We start from the raw sequence: 21587 nt of genomic DNA on the forward strand, positions 1-21587 counted from the left end.
TCGCCACGCTTTTCATCGTCGGCAAACACGCTAGACAACGGCGTTTGTTGTTCGTCACCCGGACCCACTGCTTCGCAGCGCGTCACGGGCCCCCGCGTTCTGTAACGACGACCCGCGGGGGGATCTCCTCGGAATGTTGCCCTCGGCGTTCGAGTTTTCTGGATCATAAAGCCGTTTAAGTACCGCCTGTGTGTATTTCTCTTTCTGTATACGTTTGTATACGCGCTTACTTAACGACGGTTGACGCGCAACAAAAAGCGCGCTTCTAATTACCGCTGCAAAACACGCGGCATCTCAATGACACGGGATACGACACACTCATTATGAACCAGTCTTGTCGCCGATCACTCCACGTGCGAGTAACCGCGTGTGTTGGTACGTGTCACTTTGTAACGCATGAATAATTAATGGCAGGCATTTAACTCCTCGTGTTCTCTCTTCGACGCTTAACGGGCGCGTCCCGTTTCATCTCTAGCGATGATTTCATATTGCCATGTTTCTTTTAATTTTTCTCTGAGCTTGCAATGCTAATTAAATACACGAAATTAATTAATCCCAACGTAAAATATGACTCCTATTACGGAGTTTCGATATACATATGTATAAACGAACCGTTTATTATATTTCCACACTTCTCGTTGCAAGGGGATTAGATTGGAAGCCGATAATATTGTCTACTAAAGTATCGCGAAAAATATTGATACCGTTGTCTTGACGAGGCATACGAAAGTGAAGAAAAATGTAATCAATCTCGACCACTTTGGTGAAAAGGTATAACGACATTCCTAAACAATCATGGAGATCAGACGAATCGCATACCATGACTAAAAGGAGGGTATCGTTACCCCACGTTAGTAGCAGGGCATAACGAAGAATAAATAATTAGGCGAGCGGCTGCAAGCCTGCGGTTTCGGCCCGCACGCGCCCTATCATGCGACTGTCGACGGCTGACGGTTCTCTCTCTCTCTCTCTCTCTCTCTCTCTCTCTCTCTCTCTCTCTCTCTCTCTCTCTCTCTCTCTCTCTCTCTCTCTCTTTTTTTTTTTTTTTTTTTTTTTTTTTTTTTTTTTTTTAAAGCAGAAATACGGGAACGACAATAGCCAATATAATATGGAAAGAAAGTAGATTCTAAAATCCTCCATCTATCCACATATGGTATTCTTCTATTATTTCGATATTAATTATTAATATCGTTAGTTGATGAAACATAACGAAAAATTAATTAACCGTTGAGAAATTTGTCATTTTCATTTCATCAAACGAATAAATTGCCAATAGTATTTTTGTTACCTTGAAATAAGGCAACTCTTGACTGATATAGAAAATAATTTTTATATTATTTTAATTATTTTTTTAACATTTTCATGCACTCTCCCATGGATACATTTATCCGATATGAGATAAAACATTGATATTTGTTTTTAACACTGATATCGATTTAAATCATTCTCTCTCGATATAGCAACTTTGACACATGGTCATAGGATGATTTACTTTTTTCTATGTTATTTTTTCCTATCTTACGCGTTAGTTTGAATTGAACGCGCAATCATGTCGACGAGATTACTTCTTCGAGAGAAGATTTTTTTTTCGCATAAAATACTTACATAAAAAGGCCAATAATTTTTAACCGGTCGACCGTAACGCGATATCGCGTTTCTTCGTAATCACGCTCCTATAATCTCTCGCTCTCGCGCGCGACCTAAAAGCCGCGCGGCTTAATTAAGTTCTGCTCGCGTGCCGCGACTGACTGAGAAAACCGCATATTTTCAACTGTCGACATAAACTAACAGAGAACGATACGCGCGAATTCTTTATCGTGTGTATGTATATACAGCGGCAGAAATCTTTTCCCCATTATATAATATCGTTATTCTCTTGCGCCGCAATACCGTCGACACGGTGAGATCCCGTAAATGTCATAAGCATCGAGGAGAATCGGGTGGGGAATATATCGCGCAATTTTTTTTTTTTCCTGCGATTAATAGGATACATTGGTGTTGCGGTGCGTTTGCGCGTTTTCAAGCGGCATACGAGATCTGTGGAAACGCACGCGTATATACATACATTATATTGTGAATACTTAAACTGCAAATCATATGATTATCCGTCAAATGGGTACTCTAGCGACGTTGCATTTTTTAGCGATACCGATAATAAAAGGTTGGAAAGAGCCTCTCATGTGACTCGCTTTGAATTATCCTCCATCGCATTGACAAACGCAAAATGTCTCCTAGTTTAATGGCTACCGGGATATGCTAATAAAATGTGATAACGGAAAGAATATTTTTTTTTACAATTTAATTAAATTTTAATATTTGCATATATATATATAGTAGGATATAAGGATCTTGGGATACAAGTCTGATATTATAACCAGCACCATAAATATCTAATCAATATCTAAAGAAAAATAAAGCAACGTTACAAAACGAACAGTGATTTGTGTGCGTAAATATTTCTCCCTTATGAAACTTTTTTTAATTGACATTTACCGTCACGTGCTCATTTTCTGCTCGCGTATCTCGGTGACATGCTCGACGTTTTGATTGGCTTTGATTAATATTACTTATCATTAATAATTACTTTTTAGCGACGTAAATATTATTTATACACATTTACATTCAACGAAATTGCTATACGTACATGCTCGAGGCATAATTCGATAAGAACAGAGATTCTAATTGATAAATATCATAAATCAACATTATAAAAACGTAAAATTATGATAATTAGAAATATATAAAAAAATTATACATGATTGCACGTGACATAAAATTATTACACCGACGTCTTGTTCCTCGGGTCTTTATGGATTTATTTGAATATACATATATACATACGAGCTTAAGCAGCCAATTTTAATATAACACTTTACCTGACCTCGCGATTACGTTACAAAGAGACACGGGAACGCTCGTTTATTGGCCGCCACTACGTTTTACGAGCGCTGACACTGGCTGACACTGGCAGCGTTCAGCTATCGTTGGCATTATGATCACTGCCATTAAAGTAATTGACGCCGCTCGAAGGAGATAGATACGCTTCTTATTAACCGACCCCGACGACGCCGCTCGATGTCGCTTCAACGAGCGTCCAGTCTCGACCTCAGCACCGTACACGCTCGAGCGATCGATTAAATGCCGCCGCCGCCGCCGCCGCCGCGAGTCGCAATTTGCATTAGAGCGGTATTCCCCACCTTTCGTAATTCCAAGAGCGCGATCTCTTTTCTCTTCCGCCATTCAACGACACCCATTCATCATCGTTTCGCTTTAGCCCAAGTCGAACGTTGCAATTACGTAGTAATGATCTCCGTGAATCGATAATCGGTTTACCCGATTATAATCGACGCCCGCGATCGGTTTCGTCGCAAGCGTGTCGTCACCGAAACGCGTATCCATTCTGCGAGAGCAGAATTCGATTAGGATAGATCTTTTCTATTTCTTACGTGCTATAATGTTTTGATTCTCTTATGAAAATTTTCTATAATTTCTTTTATCAAATTTTTTTTATATATAAAAAAAAAAGTATTGAAGAGATCAAATCTCTTTTGACTAAAATAATGAATTATGTATTTTTGTATTTATAATGATACCCTAATGTTCTCCAGATTCCTATTTTTTTTATACTTAATTAGCAGTCAATTTAACTTAATTATTTTTTAAATATATCATGAACTTCAAAACTCTTTGGGGAAGAACTACAATTCTAAATCAATTATATCGAAATTTTGAAAATATGAACTCTGCTAACTTTACACTAACAGAAGTCAAATGTATACGACGGCTGCTGCATAGAAACGTGCGATTCTTTACGGCATCATTAAATGCATGTACTTGCTCTCTCTCTGATCGGTGTTTCACGATCGCGCCGATCACGTTACGAAGACACCGAAGATGCTCGAAAGCGTCATTTGGCCGCGCGCTGATTTTACGACCGCTGACACCTACCGCGACCCGCAATGGCGCGCTGACTACGCGGCACGTGTGCGCGTTTACACTGGGATGTTACGGCCGCGAATATTAAAGTAATTGATGTCTCCATAAAGCAGCGAACAGCGGCACATCTTCGATGTCCCTGCGAACACTCTGGGTACTTTAAGTCGTGTTCACATAACTTCGCGCGCGTGCTTCATCTTGACTCCGAGCTTGCCAACGTATCCTATCGGCTACATCTCTGTTGTTCGATACTGGATTTGTAATTTCTTGTCCCGGTCCACTCTTCAAACGCGTTTTTAAATCATTTAGTTTAATAATCGATGTAAATCGTAAAATTATATACAACATACAATAGATTAAAATTTTTTTTATTTTTGATAACTTTGATTCATTCAATCATCTAGAGAAACATTATTTGATACATATATGTGAGTGTGTATACGCGTGTAAATAAATTTTCTCTACACGCGCGACTCGAGTTAAAATTGACAAAAGTAAGACTTGGATTGCCTGTATATAAAATACACAAGACAATATTGTAAAGCGTGAAAGTGTATTTTATTCGCATGTAGATTCCTTTATTTTCCCTCATTGCGAGCTTCAATCCGCATAAAACAGATAAGAGAAACTCGCGGATGGTTCGCCGTGTGCGATCGCCTTTAACATCGCAGCAGTCGTTCCCTGTCTCGTATATTTCCTGGATACGTGCCCGTGTCACCGTTTCGCTCGCATGTTTTCTCTCTCTTTCTCCTTTTCTCTCGTAATTTCTCGCGTCTCGCGACTACCGTCCGATAGGAATTCGCGTTCTTCGGCAACCGGTTCTACGTGCACAGCATTCTTCGCTATACGAAAAGATTCCCCTATGTATATAGTCGCACATCATTTCGGTGTTACGAGAGAATTCTACATTCTTAGTCGATTGAGAGATAAAAATTGGGTAAAATCTTATACACATAATATTTTATAATATAGCATAATAAAAAGAACTATATTTTTCCTTCTTTTTTTTTGTATTGTATAATTTTTTCATTCATATATAATTATTAAAAAATGAAAAATTACAAAGCGTAAGAAATTAAGATGAATCTCTTGGTCTCCTCATCTCGCGATCTCGCGATGCAAGATGCAAAACACGAGCACGCTTTTATACCGGCGCGGCGCGATTTAAAGACCGTCTCGGTCGCGTAGGCGGCTGCCTCTTCCCTCGGTGTAAACCGAGCTTTACGGCTCGCACGGTACCGTCGATCGTGAGATCGTATTAGAGCACCACGTCGGCGTCGGCTTTGGGTTTAGTTCGAGCAGGGGGTGTCGAGGGGGAGGAACAACAGTGCGCACCGATACAGGGGGAACGAGACAACGGGATGTGGAGGCAATAGCACAGTGGTGTGAGCGTACACAGAGACAGTAGGGAGAGAAAGGGGAACAGGGAGATGTTGCAGAAGGGCACATGGAAGGAACAGCGTGTAACGATGTATCAAGCTGTTGCGCCCCTGGCGTGTCCGGCAATGGTGGATCGTCGCTTTGAGCTGGACCGCGGCCGCTTCGGCTCTGCATCATGCCTTTACACGCTCCCAATGCCCAAACGAGGAACGATAATGCCCTCGCTCTCGTCTTGTTCCCGCGTATAGACACTATTAATTTCGTATCCCCCGCCTAGTGCGCGAGCTGCGCCGCTGGATTCATCCGATTGACTCGTTCGACCGCATCGCCGCTGGATACCGAGCGTATTATTTTCGATAATTCGCAATGAAGAACAGAATCGAGACGTCGTCGCCTCGCGACCGATCTACGACTTAGAAGATAACGGGAAATGTACGTGCGAAAGTTAATCGTTGTTTTGTCCTAAGATATTGATTGTTCAAGGTATTAATTATAACGTTTTGCAACATGAGTTATTTCATTATCCCATGTATGAATCTGCTAGTTCACATCTCTCTCTCTCTCTCTCTCTCTCTCTCTCTCTCTATATATATATATATATATATATATATATATATATATATAATTAATTACATAAAAAAATTAAGCTATTTTAAAATTAACAATAATAAAATAAACGTATAGTATATGTATTGTAGTAATATAATATAGTAAAAAAATATATAATATAAATATATTTTTAATAAAAATAAAATTGAATAAAAACAAAATCATAGTCGACAATATATCACGTACAATTTTGAATCTTTTTTCGAGCCACGTTACGTTCGATGTCACGAGAGCGAATGTCACAAATACAATGGCGAGCCAAAGTGGACTTTAAATGGCGCAACAACAGATTGAATCCGGCGAAATGCACGGCTCTCTATTACAATCTCGGTCATTATTAGCGTCGCGTGAATAGGCCGTGTAATATATCCTCGTGCGTCAGCCGAGACCGTCATCATTTTCACGGAGTGTCACGGTGCACAAAACAGAAGTACCGGACGTATAATGACACGTTGACAGGTGCGTATGGCTTGACGGCCGATCGATGGCCGTGAACGTACACGCGAGAGTATAGCCATAGCACGCGACACGTGTGAATGTGTGTGTGTGTGTGTGTGTGTGTGTACACACGCAGTTACATACATATATACATATATAGAGGTTGGCAATACGACGATGCGTGCGAGGAAACGCGTGTACGTTTCGCACGTGCCCGCCGTACATCGTTCCGCTTGGAAAGCTTCTCTTTTCCACCGCGTCCTGAGCTCTTCGTCCCTCGGTCGGCCTGTATGTATCGGTGTCCCTTTCTCATGTATTTACATTGCTCTATTACGGTAATGCGGTAGAATCAACTATGTTACCGGCGGCTCAATATTTCATACGCGAAAGCGTTGTTGGCTTTTGTTTCGCGCACGCGAGACACGACGATCTTTCTTTCTCTCTCTCTCTCTTCTTGCGATGATTTTCTACAAAGTTAATTTGCCCGTCGCTTTCTCGGCTAATAAATAATCGAACGCGTTCTTCATGTGGGAAAGTCCGCAGGGGAGCTCAGAAAAGTGGGCGGATAATTCGTTGTTACTTTTTCGAAGGAAATTGAGGAGTGCGGGACAAGATTGCACGCATGTTCTCATAGAAATGAAAGGGGGAAAAAAAAAAACCTATCAAAGTATCGCGTTATCGTATGTCTGGAAATTAATCACGAAACAGGCTCTGCGAATTTTAGTAACGCGCCGAATCGATGCTCTCCCCGCGAGGACATTCAAGATGAGATCATTTCGTCAAATTACACGGACTTTTAGGATCGATAGACGAAAAGGGGCAAGGATGGTCGAGGGACGTAATACAACGCGAATGTATCCGAGCTCGAGGAGGAAGACTGCCAACCCTTGCCTAGGGGTAGAAGGGGGAGGAAGGGGGGAGGGAAGAGAGTCCACGAGACGGAAACCCCGGGAAAGGGTATCTGTTGTCATGGTCCCTGATGCTCCATTATTGATTAAAGATGGCTGGCTTGCCGGCTGGCTGGCTAGATGGATGGCTGGCGCAGTCGTGACGCCATTTTAATATGCGCAATTATAATGTGTACCTAGAGCCCTCGGGGAAAGGAGGTTGAGGGGAGCGATGTACGGAAAGGTACCAGTGTAGGGTGAAACACGGCGAGCCAGGAGGTCCAACCGAGAGAAAGGGGGGGGGGGGAGGAGGAGAGAGGTTTGTCGAGTGAGTGGCGGAGGAGAGAAATGGGAAATACACTCTTCGGCGGGTGACCCAGGCTTACCTTCTTTGTTTGCCCGAAATCAGAGGGGAACTATGTAATTGAGGAGTTAATTAGGACGCGTTCGGCGCTTTAATTGGGTTCTCTTCTCCCGTTCTCTCTGCGTTCGCGATTCTTCCCGCTCGCGGTCATCTCTCAACAGGTAGTCAGCATTTGCATCGTTTACATCTCGCAAACGTCGAACCCGAGGACCAATATCGCGAGAAGTAACTTGCCTATAGCGCTTGATCGAGTTACTGCAGTAAGAGTTGGAAATTATTAAAGCGCAAGTGAATTAGAAATTTTACTATATTTAAACAGACGAAAATAAGTGGTGGAAAGACCTATTTTAAAAGTTTTCTAGGTATGAATATTTGGGATCGGGGGGGGGGGGGGGCATATAAATATTAATAATAAAATTCTTCGAGTATATTACTACCGACATTTATATGAATAAAAACATGTATTTTGTTCTCGATAAATATTTCGTGTCGAGAATCCCGTTCATTAATGCGTACCGATAGCGTGATCAGCTGTGGTATCAACGAAACGGAGTTTTGAGAGCAGTGCGCGCCTATTGAGATCACGTGGTTATCGGAAAACTCGATGAGATAACAACGAGACCGGCTCATTAGCGGCAGGGTTACAATGACGTCGCATCGGTTCGATATTCGACAACATCATTGCGCGGTGTTATTCATGATGCACCATGGCGCTAATATCGCCATTATGAGTTAGGATTTTCCACCATTGTATCGTAAAATGACTCTCACAATAACAGTCAAATTGCAATACACTGCGGTCACTGCGGCCCGATACCATGCTTCGACATTTTATCGATTGCATCATTCTTTTTTTTCTTTTATAGAGACGCGATGATGGGAACGTGCATCTACTTAAAAAAAAAAAAAATCAAAAAAAACTTACGAATAGATAAATGTTACATGCAGAGAAAATATTTTTTTAACCTTAGTTTTCTTCTTTTTCTTTATCACATTGTTTAAATTATAGTAGTAATGATAATGAGATAATTCTCGTTGACAACAAAATTATAACGATGATCGCGAATTTGGATATCCAATACGCCACGTTTGTGGGCGTATACACGGTGTACGCAATAACGGCGTGTACGTCGGGTAGATACGCAGGCCTACAATGCCCGTAATAGAAGAATTAATGCGTGCTGCGTGTGGTCGCGTCGTACCCTACAGGGCTTTCGCGAGATTCCCGATAGCATTGTCCGCGCGCATAATTCGCGTGCGCAATTAATTGAGATCGAAGAACCGGCGGCTGACGTCTTTAAAAACGGCGGGAACAACGTCGCGAAGAATCGTCCTCGGTATACGTTACACGAGATGCATGTGCATCCGGATATACGCTTGCAATTAATTACAAAGTATACGTTTCAGAAGAATGAAATACCCTTTAAACTTACATTTCTGACGGCCTTGAGCGTTTCGTTGCCACATTTCTTTTTCCTTTATAAATTTATTCGCATGTCGAAGATCTTTTGGATCTTTTCGATTTATTATTCACATTCTGTGCTATTTATTATTATTATTATTATTTTTTTTTTTTTAATTTCATGCAGAACCCAGGTTTTCTCCATCGCCATTTCCTCCAACATCGTATTTATAATACACATAGACGTTCGTAATTTTCTTCAAACAATTTGGAAAGTTGCCTACACGACATGCATAATATAACATATGCATGCAGATTGTACTTTTTTTGAAAAAGCAAACAAAGACGCGTGTACGCGAGGGAGGAATGCCAATGGCTGTTCCCCACGACGAGTCGTCGTTGCCATCAGCGCTTCCTTGCTTACCATGACATTAACGTATTTTTTATTTAAGGCATCGCGCTACGTGACGACTGAGGGGACGATACAATGTAATGCACTTGTAGTCGATAGGTCATCGACAGAAGTCAGAGTGTCTTCGCGGTCCCTCCTTTCCTCGGAAAAATGGCGAGCTGCAATTACGCGTGCGGTCGCTTCAGAACATGACGCATTTTCTCGGTTTGATATTGAATAGGTATAATCAGTCGTCGAGAAAAATTTATTAGGGAGTCGTGTATGGTAAATTTAAGATTCCGTGAAATACAGACAAAGGAAATTTTTTATTCTTTAATAAAAAAAAAAAGGTACGTGCAGGCGCGATAATTTCAGTTGCCTTCTGGAATAAAAGAAAATTTTCTAACAATAAGATATAAAACAAAAGAGTAAAATACATAAAATTAAAGAAAATATATGTATTGTATATCGAAAAAATTCAAGAAAGAACGTTATGAGTCAACTGTTGTGTTCTGGAGCGATAAAATATATAATATACGTATATAAAATAATAATAATTCATGTATGTCTATGTGACTGAAAGAAATATAGAAACTCTGCGTGTTGATCACAATTAATAACCAGCATAAGAGAGTTGTATATACTAATCACCGTTGCAAAAGTCCCGTTAATAACATTTCAACACGAAGTCTCATTCCCGCTACTCGCATTATCGCGAGATCGGTACCTTTTCACGTAGCTACGCAAAAATTTTTCTACGCGATACACGAGAGAAGCATGATTCATTGCGCGGAGATGCGAGTACCTCCCTTTGAGATTGCGTTCGCGCAGATGACTACGAGGCGTAGCGTGCTCGTCGGCGTCGGCGTCGGCGTTAAGAATTTTCTCTCACACGCCTGCAAATCACTGAAAGTAATTACAATGTTCCGCGACGAGACGCGTCAACCTGTCTATTTTCCAGCGTTTTTCCCGCGAGCGATTGCATCTAAACGCGTATCCATGGAGACGCTGACGCAACTTTTTTCTTCTTCTTTCGCGCGTTGATCCGACTTTTACGTATATGAGAAAAGATACGTCTTACGTAGCAACGGTGTATGTCGCGGCATTTATCGAGCGGAATTTATCGCCGGGTAACAGCATATTAATCGGTATCTTGGCACACTGAATGTCACGACGGTTATCACGACCAGTACGATATAACCGGAATACGACCCGTTCCATCCACGTACACACAACTGTATTTAATTACATATATACGGTCGGTAAAGAGTCAATTAAACGCGATAATGCGAGTATATTTGTCAGAAATTGTATTCGCTGAGTATGTAATTTTTAATATATATGTATCTTTTAGATCTTTTAGATCTTTGAAAGTAAAACGGAATCTGCATGGCATTATTAATATACTAATTAACTGTTGCATCAGAATTAAATTATTAATCTACATAATTATTATAAAATTGAAACTTGATTGTTTCCTAAATATAGCTCTCTGAAAGATATTGATAAAAGATAATGATAAAAAAGCCATGTGAAACAAATTTGTTTTTACATAAGAATGATATTACGCGTGCGAATTACGATACATTACGATGTCAACGAAACTGAATCATTAAGAGATGCAACACGGAAACATGTGGCGAGATGATAACGGGCGTGTAAAGCGCAACGAGCAACAGACATCTTTCAGGAGAATAGCGAAGGGGGAGGGGGGAGGGGGGCTTTTTGCCGGGCGTAAATTGTCCTCAGACTCGGCGAGAGGGTAATGAAACATGACGCGCGGAATTTCGCGATCCCGTCGAGTCGCTCCGCGGTTTAATTCGTCGGCGTGACGCAACCCCCGGCTCTCCCCCTTCCCGCTCCCTCGCTATTTATCTCTGCCGGTGGCATGACGGAACGCGTTTCGTCGTCACGTTATGGCGCGCGCGCCGGCCGATCGTTTTGTCGCCGGCAATTACGGGACACGAAGTGGGCGGTACATAGCGTGTCGCACGCGCCGGGCCTTTGATGCGCGGATCGCGCGATCCCCGTCCCCCTCGGACGGTCGGTCGTCGTGCGGATGTGTCGCCCGGCGAAGTCACGGGACTGTGACATGACACGCCGGTGTCACACCGTCCGAGCACGGGGGCCTCGTCAGATTAGAGTAGTTAGCCGGCGTTTAGCGACGCGCGCTTTAAACGACGATCGCGCCGCGGAAAATGTGCGCGTTTAAGCGAGAATCGCGCGGCTTTAATTAATTAAACGAACGCACGTCGGCGTAGAATGTAGATTTGAACCTGAGCTCGTTAAACGCACGAGCGAGCGTTGCGTTTTGCGGCACGCGAGATAATTATAGATCCTCTAGACTTGTCGGAAAAACGTTCGTCGTGGTTTTATCACGAGCATATCGAGAGTTGAAACGGTGTTGTAGTTTGTAAGAACGTGATTGAAAAATGTATCGAAAAGTTGAATTGATTTGTTATTATTATTTATACTGTACCGTTGTGAGAATTCATCTCAAGTTTGTCATCTATAATTTCGTTATTAAAGATAATAACGTTCGTACGGGACCGCGAGAACCACCGAACCACGTTATCAACGCTCGATAGGATCGATCGGTCGTATTTCGGAGGCTCGTCTCGCGCGCGCCGGAGGTTGAGGATGAGCGCGCATAAATATATACGGCCGTTGGATTTGCATAGGTCGAACACGAGCCTGAACTCCTCGGCGCTTTTACGGCACGGGTTATCCCGCGGCGCGCTCGCGCGCGGTAGCGTGTCGCCTACGAAATTGATACTCGTCGCGAGATATCGCGCTGTCGTAAGTGTAATGTTCGGTGAAACGCGTGATTAGGCCTCGCCGCGATGCCTCCGAAACAGCCAACATCGTCGTAGCGGCATAATGTTCGCCTACTAGGCCGTATCGGCCGGATAATCTCCTGCTCGAAGGGAGAGCTACCATAATTTTCACTTATCTCCGGCTTACGAACCGCTCCAAAGCATCGAGTACGGGGCGTTGAGATTTCCTCCGGGCCTCGCGATGTCACGTCGCGCATCCGGGTAAAAACACGCTGCTCGAGATTTACCATATGTGTTGGAACAAAAAGGGAGGATGCGGGAGTTATAGACATTTTCTTTGAATTGTCTATAAAATACTTGAGAAATATCTTAAAGCTATCTTTATGGAATATGTTTCATAATTTTCCGAGAATCTCACATGGAAATTCTATTCAAATAAACGCTTTAAATAAGCTCTCCGCTACTTTGGGGCAATCGTTAATTCTCTATAATTTAAACGTGGCTCCATCACTGTCGTGTCCTTCCTGGAGAGACCCATCTCGGCGTAAGAGAATTTCAAAAAAATATAAAAATTCTTTATTCAGTCATTTGCGGTACGACGTTTTAACGATGGCGGTCATTATCCGCACGATCATCGTCGTCTTCATCCTCGTCGTCGTCATTGTCGACGGAGAGATTGCGTTCGTATATTACGCCACTCGTAACGTAATGTATGCGCAACATATGCTTATATATTACACGCGCGCGTTAAACGTATAGATACGCGCGCTCGCGGTCGGTCGGCTTTCTTCCGGGCCGCTCGTTAATGAAGCGGTTCGACTCGTGTTTACCTCGCTGGGCCGACCTCACTTCGTCATTACGCGAGTAGCGGCCTTCGGGGTCTGGAAATTTCGAGCCGTTCATCTCCGCGGCCTCAAGCCTCTCGACGCACAGCGCGAATAATGTCACTTCCCCGAGTTAACCGTGCAAAATCGCAAAGCGATCCTCTCGCGGCCTGCGGCTCGCGTGAAATTCTGATAAATTGCCGCGCAAGGCCTCTCGATACGCTTAAAGTACATGCGAAAACATTTTTATATAGTTGAATAAAGACTCTACGCAAGATGACTAATTTATATTTTTAACGCAGATATTACATTAACAAATAATTGATTTATCTTTAGTGAAAATATTTCTTTTTATGAAAAAGATTCACATAGACTTAAATGAATATCAACTTTGCGTGACAATGTAACCGAGACACTCTCGAAAAATACATTATAAATAGTTGATATATTTTTTTATCGTGGGTTTTACTATTCGTGATATTTCGTGATCTAGATTGCGGGAGAAAACGCACGCGTGTGCGACGAACGATGTTTATTTTATTTGAGCACACGGTACACGACAAAAAGACATTCGGAAATCATTCCGCGCGACGACCGCAAAAAGTTTCCCGTCACTGGCGTTTATATCGCGGAATGAATTGAATTAGAAATTAAAAACAGGTTTATGTCGCGATTCTCGAGTCACAAATTCACCCGCAAAGATTGCATCATATATTATATGATCGCCAGTTCTCAAGTATCATAATAGTTACCCGATTTATTTTATTTCCATTTTTAAAACGCGTGTTACAGCGAAGTTACGACATAAGTTCAAATTGATGTAATTTTATTTTTTGTGCGGTATAACGAAATATTTTTTTACCAAAGCCGATTGTTTGCCGATAAAATGCGCCTAAGGCTTCTCGTTTCACGCCTCCTCGAGTTGCGAGAAATTCCTGGCAATTAGAGAGAGAAAGAGAGAGTCGACTCGAGTCACGTTCCATGTCACGGATCGCGAACGTGTGACATTTCGTGACTGTGGAAACTTTTTCGCTCACCGTGTAAAAAGCCTTCAGGGTTTGGCTCAAGCGGGATCATCAATTGCACGTATTATATGTCTCATAGATAACTTTAACTCTTCGCGCACAGAATATTTTGTCGTAGTACTAATAATATCACAATTATTCTACATCGAAAACATACGTAATATTTTCAAATAAAAATACTCATCCCTGTTGGATCATCTATAATTCTTCCTATACACGATAAATATATATTTATAAAAAAGTTACATAAAATTGTTTATGTAATTTTTAAAATTTATACAGTCATTCAGAATTGGAAACTCTATGTATTTTCTATTGAAAATATCTACTTTTATTGTTAATATAGAATAGCTTCTTCCGCGACGAAATTTTTTTATCCGATATTCTCGTCTAAAAACGGCATATTCGGGCGGATATATATTATAGCGTATTGCCAGTCAGAACGATGATTCGCCAGCGTGGAATTTGGAGAATACCGCGCCGCGTTTTTCGAGAGCACATCCCATGCCTCGTATAAAAATAGTTGGTCCGATATTACTCGCGGCTTGCTCGCGCGAATACCATTGCTACTCTCGTGCTAGCGCGGAAAAAAAAATGGCGATAATACTTCGCATCGTACACCGCGAGATAAAAATACATCTCGACTCTAACGCTTATGTTTCCAGAGTCATTGATTTACTTTTAACAACAGCTTTTACGATATACAATATTTGCAGTTGGTTCTTTCTTCTTTCTTTTCAGGTGAAGTTCTTGATGAAGAAATAAAAAATGTAATTAATATTCATCGCAAAATATATGATATAATATATGGTGAGAAGAAGAGATCGCAATTTAGTGTTGCCAAACATCGAACTACAAGTTACTTAAAAAATTTAAAGATCGATACCTTGATTTGAGAGTTTAAGGTAAAATCCACATTGATCGCCGTTGATCGATGTCGAGTTATTTCTACGATCGCGGATTATCGTTACGATAAATAGAAAATATCACGTGCGTGAAAACTTGGGCTCTCGAAGTAGCGCGTTAATTCACGGACTTTAGGAGTTTGTTATTTCGGTTTTGGCGTTAACTCCCGCGAGCCAACGACAAGAGACATTCGCCAGACCACCCTGAAATCGTTTCCTTCTACCTCCCGTGTCCCACCCGCCGGTTACTCACTTTCCATACTGCGTCGTGAGTCGTGACCAATACTGGCTGATGGTGCTGATGCCAAACCTTCCGGCACGAAAATAACTAAAACACACCGTGTGTTACGGCAACGGCGTGATGTAAGACTTTTCACGGTATAAACGCAAGTTCAACGAGGAAAATATTATATTAAATAGGCACGATTGGCGAATAATTGGAAAAAGAACAATCACAAAAATGTGCGTTACGACGAATGATAAGTCTGGTAGCGAACTGTTTTTACAACAGATACACAGGCGGATCGAAGCGCGCACGCGGCCGCGATTAATCGCGTGGAATTCGTGTCGCGGCCCCGACGAGGACGATCAAAAAGTCCTTATATACCGCGGTGAACGGGACACGCCGCGCGAGTAGCGCGCGAGAGAGGCTCCTCTTCTCTCTTTCCGTCCGAGTCTCTCTTCTCTCAGCGAGCCGGTTCCGCCACAAGAACACTTTCAATGGACCACACGCGCGACGACCTCGCGCTCGGCGAGTGCGCTTCTTATAGGGTCAAAGGTTTATGTCATCTATCTTAGGGAGCTGCTCATATTCAGTCGCGGCGACACTTCAATGCTCCGCTTATAGTGGAACGTTTATCCGCCGAAACGATGGTAGAGCCCTTAGGCTTTGTACATATCGCGAAGTAATAAATGATGAAATGGACGAGTTCGCTTATTAACCTCTCTATATTGTATTCGAGACTCTCAGTTTAAGTATTTATAAGGAGTCTTATTCACACGCGAGCAGAATAGAACAATATATATATATATATATATAGTATATATACAGGATGTTTAAAAAAAACCATTCAATATTTATATGGTAAATAGGAAACACCATAGTGAGTAAAAAAACCTTAGTAAACATGGGTCGAAAGCTCAACCGTTTCTGAAATATAAACATTTTTGTATGTTAGTATCATTATTGATCTATTGGTTTCTATGTGTCGCATGTACGATGTTTACCTCAGTGTTTATAAACCGCGTTCTGAATGTTCTCATTCGATTTCCATACATACATCATAACAGAAGATTTCACCGGCGATCAGTCAGTTGTCATCAACCGGCGATTGCGGACGTAGCGGATCAGTCTTCTAATTAAAATCTCTTGGACTTTTTTTTTATTTGAAAAGCATAGCGTATTCTTCGCCGATAAATTACTTATTGTTAGAAGAATTATGCGATCGAATCCAGCATGCTTGTTAAATAATTCAGAGACCTGAAATTTTCGAGAGAGTTCGCGATTCTGTAAGAAGAAAATGCCAAGCGTGTATAGAAATGGAAGGAGGACATGTGGAACGCCTTCTATAAATATATCGAGATAAAGATTTAGACAGATTATCTTCTTCTCGCGTCGCATGCGACATGTAGATGCCAAGTAAGTCAATCATGATGGTAATATACAAAAATGTTTATATCTCGGAAACGGTTGAGTTTTCGATCTATGTTTACTAAAATTTTTTTTACTCGGTATGGCGTGTCCGATGTACCATATAAATATTGAATGGTTTTTTTTAACACCCCGTGTAATATATATGTATATATATATATATATTTTTTGTCATAGAATTAAATTTTTAAGAAGAAGTTATTTGAACTCTTTTTTTTTCGCAGATTTAAAATATAAATAAATTTTTGATAATTTCACTTCTTTGCAATAACATTCTCAAGTCATGAAGTATACTGTTAAGAATATCTTTCTAATGCCACAAATAGATGTCTTTGTCTACATGTAACGTATAATTTAACTGATTATAGATCGCTATATCATATCGAAAATAAAGTTTAATGCCTGGGTATAGTTGGTTAGACTATATCATATATTTAAATAGACGCACATTAATTGCATAATTGGTCGAGAAGGTTATAAATTAAATATATGAAGATAAGCTAACATACATTTTATATATTTTATGAAGAATGAAATGAATCAATTAGACACATGCGTAAGTTTAAGCAAGTATAAATAAAATTTAAATAAAGTTGTATACCTCGATATGACAGTGTGATATTAAATTTTATTTTGAAACAATGATGGTATCATAAATGATGACTTTAAACGTTGACTGTAACGTTAAATACATTATAGCTCTAGTCTATTGCTTGCAAACGTGTACGCAATTTTAAGAAAATAATTACTTGCGTAACGATCTTCGCACACACGTGTAAATTACATGTCGACGAATATCGGCCGATTTGTCTCTGTTCGTGCGGTCAATTGGCTTTATCGCGCCACTCAGACATTTCGGATAAGAATCGCTATGTCGTTTCACATCATTATTCCTTTTGTGCCGAAAATACCGTTACCACACGCGATCGAAAGCGAAAAAGAGAGAAAGAGAAACGTTAGCTATAAATTAATCCTTAACTATACGCGGAAAGAAATTTATATTAATTGTATGCGGTTAGAAAAACTTTATTTTAAATAAGAACATATATACGCACACAATCTTTATTTAATCAATCCAATTAATAATGATTACTATTAATTCCTTTAAATAATAAAGTATTTCGTTAAAAAATTAAACTTCACAAAAATTTATGTCTCTTCGATTTCTTGTTAATGGGAAATAAAAAAAAAAAAAGTTTATAGGAAATTTGCATATTTTATCGTAAATAAACGATATATAAATATGCAAGAAAACGAAATATTTTAAATATAAAAATGGTTTATTTTTTTTTTTTTTGTTACAGTGGCCTACGTGGTTTTTCCGCCCAGATCTTTCGCTTGGCACGCCGCTACCGACGAGTCACGTTCCAAATTCGAGTAACGTTTCTACTTCGTCGTCTGTACCATCTCGTACACATCTGGACGCTTCGAAAGGACCGGAACTTCCTTCCAATAGCAACAAAGTCCATGGACAGACGCCAACGATATGCACAGTGAGTGACACGTTTGATCATTTGTGATTCGATCCTGCTAATTAGACCGTAATAATTGTGTGGTTGTTGTCTTTCTAATACACATATCTTACAAGTGATCAAGTCAAAACTATATATATTGAATACTTTTACCGAATCAAAAATATTGCTGTGTACTTACGGTAAAAAATTTAAAAAAAAATGTATATATAATATATCAGATTAATTTCAAAAATCATAAAAAAGAAATATTAGTAGTGATAAATAGTGAATATTAAGAACTAATAATGAAACGATATAATATAACGATCATAAAGATTGAGAAAAATATTTTGAAGGTAGAGAAATATATTATATACATATAATATAGAAATAGAAATTGACAAAAATTATTTTTTATTTTTTTAATTATATATGTAAGAAAACAAATAATGGCATTTTGATAGATTGAATTTCGATAAAAATTAGTAACAATTATTTATTAAAAAAAATCGATTATTAAATTATTTAATAATAATTAAATGCCGATAATACACGCGGCAAATGATACTCGCTTACTCATTGGCGATTTTAATTAATGCACAATATTGTTAATGGTATCGATTATTCTCAGCTATACGATTGTTATTAACTTATTTGACAGCAACTTTATGCCGTTATACAAACGGCGAGTTGTACGTTAAATCGCACAACGCACGTGTGTAGCGATATTTTTGCGTACTCATCGTCAGTGTCGCACTTGATCGCCCTATTAAAAGTAAGCGATCAACAACGTCAGTTAATTGAAAAGTACGACTGTTCTGCGGACTGGTAATAATGCGTAATGAGCAGCAATTTCATTTAAAATTATGCGTATGTTTGTATCACGCGCGCGAACGGTGGCGGTGAGTTTTACAGCCTTCGATCGAGGTCAATCGTCATTCGTATATCGATCCTATCCCGTTCCGTCGTCGGTGTGGAGCGTAATTTGCGCCGTGAACATAGTACTTTGTCGCGATAGCGTGTCTGCAAGGTGACACCGGCTTGATATACGCGCCTAGCACGAAAATCATCAGGTTCTTTACGTGCTTATACGCTGTGATTTTGTCTTGTTCGTCGTGGATCGGTGCCACGTGATGTCCGCCCTATCAACTTCGAGCGAACAATTCTCGTATCCTCTGGCGAGCTATTTTTTAAATCCGTTTTTTGCCGCGTGATCAAGTACGATGTCGTAAGATTGTCGAAATTATAAGAGAAATGGTATACGCGTGCAAACTATTTTTTTTTCTTTTCTTTCTTTCTTTCTTTTTTTTTTTAATAATGTATACATAATATTTGAGAGCAATTTACATTGATTATACGGAATGCAAGCGATCTTTGAAAGAATATAAGAATTAAGATAAGGTAAGGTATGAAGTGTACAATAATATCAAATTTTTGTATCACATGTTTTTTTATGTCAAAACTTCTTCTTTATTGTCTTATATCACTGTCTCGCGCGATTGACACCAAGCCAATCCGTTTCCGCGTTACCCAATATCACCCAGGTCACGGGAACTCACTTTCGAGGCTCGCAAGCTTAACGACCGGTGACATGGCACAGAAACGTACCGAACGTGTAAGTTCGAGCACACGCGATCGATATTCAATTTACAGTTTTGTCACAACAATCGTGTTTCGTGGAAAAGAATGGGGTGGCGCCATTCGTCGATGCTGCACCGTGGGAGTCGTTGGACGACGTCGTTGCGGTGAGGCCTGAAACCCTGAAAACCGCGTGGGCGGTGAGTAGCGCCTTGTTAGAGCGCGCTCGTTAGCGCCGCTTCGCTCTCTGTTACCAGAGTCACTTAAACGCAATGCTTAATAGAGCCACGCGACCGGATCTCGCGGATACGATGTCCTCGCTGCGCCGGGGGGTCCGTCGTCGACCTCCTCCTCCTCCGCCGCCGCCGCGATTGTTACGTCGCGTACCGGCCCACTGCTTATATAAGCGACGATGGGTTTGGACGTGCGTACCGTATCGCGGAAATAATTTTCTCCGGGATTATTTAGCTGTCATATCGAATGCGTGGTGAAAATGAGCGAGGCGACTGTTTAGAAATGCTGCTATCTTATCATTAGACGCAACAAATAATTGATATAGAAGTGTTACGCGAAAGATAGCGAAACTTAAACTTTAACTTAACGTTTTTTTAACGTTTTTAAAAATTTTGTAAAATATACAGATTATAGTGGAACTGATACTTGGATACTTGGTTTCGATGTAGCGGCTTGAAATGCGCGCGAGCTCGGAGGAGATTGAACGGTGTGATTTGAAAGTTTATTTTTTTTCTCGTTCGTAACTTTACGAGCAAACCGTGATGTGATCGTGATCGTTCGGAGATGGTCTATTTTTATTTCTTTCATGAATTATCTGCCGTCGCTGCCCCCCCCCCCCCCCCCCGTTCATTCTCATTGTAATCGTTCGTCGGGCAGAATCGTAGAGACGACATTATTGGTATTATTTACGTATCTTGCAATACATATATTTTCCGCGCCGTCCGTATCGACGCGGCACGGTCGCGCTAATAAATGTGCATTTGCGAAAAAAAAAAAAATTGTTTCGTTCCGAGAAACAGTTTACTGCAAATTGCGACCGTGCCGAGGTATATAACCGGCCGCGCGGTTACGCGATCCTCGATATTCTATCCGGATCGTTAACGGCGATAACGCGCAGTGATTTTATTTCGGAGGATCAAGAGAGATACTCGCGCGGCTGCTCGTTGAAATTCGAAGCACGCGGCGAACCTTAACCCTCGACCATCCCGCGTTCGATTTCGGTAACATAACTATCCACGGTAGAGGAATCAGTTCCGATCTCGAATAGAAACGGCGCAATATTTCACGAGTATTGCAACTCTTGTTGCTCCAACTATATTTTTCATTATTTTACCTTATACAGGACACGTCCCGACGTCCTCCGGATAAATCTAATTACCGCGTTATTACAGGAGCATGTACCTTTCCCGCTTTTATTAGCGTGATTTATATGATATTCGTCTGGATACGAGAGAGAGAAAAAGAGAGCGAGCTACTCTTTATTACGCGTGCTTGCGCTTCAGTTAAATCGAGCATCTAAGTGCAGCCGGTATAAGATACTACGCGCTCCGCGGAAACATTTTATATCTACGCACGCACGCCCGAAAGTGGCATAAAAATGTATCTTATATGAGAGATCTAACGAATTTTTATTGCGCGGCTTGGTTACGAGCTCAGTTTCGACCACGATACTTTTAGCGAGATATCGATGCAGTTAAATCGCAAGAATGAGGCTACTACTCACTGTTTCTTCCATACATTGCATGATTTTCATAGTCAACTTTTTTTTTTTAAAATATGCTATGATTTTTACAGTTATGGATATTATAATGCTTTTAATCGTTTAACAAGAAGTGAAACTTTAAAGATAATTAAGTGTGTGAAAATATATCGTGCGAATTATTTTCTTGGAAATTGCAAATTTTATGCAAAATCAAAAACGTATAATTTAACCGATAAATGAAAATTAAGT

At 40.6% G+C, this 21587-nt stretch overlaps 1 protein-coding gene across 7 annotated transcripts in view; it reads left to right on the forward strand.

Moving 5' to 3' along the window:
• The window catches only part of LOC138940713 (uncharacterized), a 171235-nt gene that overhangs the window by 7194 nt on the left and 142454 nt on the right, over positions 1-21587 (forward strand). For all 7 annotated transcript variants that reach the window (XR_011448038.1, XM_070309881.1, XM_070309890.1 and 4 more), the window contains exon 2: positions 17894-18082. Coding sequence is in view for 6 of the 7 variants with exons in the window: in XM_070309881.1 (XP_070165982.1) it covers positions 17894-18082 (189 nt within the window). In the remaining variant the exon portion in view is untranslated. The remainder of the gene's footprint in view (positions 1-17893; positions 18083-21587) is intronic.

This window comes from Polyergus mexicanus, unplaced genomic scaffold (genome assembly GCF_030449975.1).
Source record: "Polyergus mexicanus isolate NDT 795.1 unplaced genomic scaffold, iyPolMexi1.0 SCAF_2, whole genome shotgun sequence".
Taxonomy (NCBI): domain Eukaryota; kingdom Metazoa; phylum Arthropoda; class Insecta; order Hymenoptera; family Formicidae; genus Polyergus; species Polyergus mexicanus.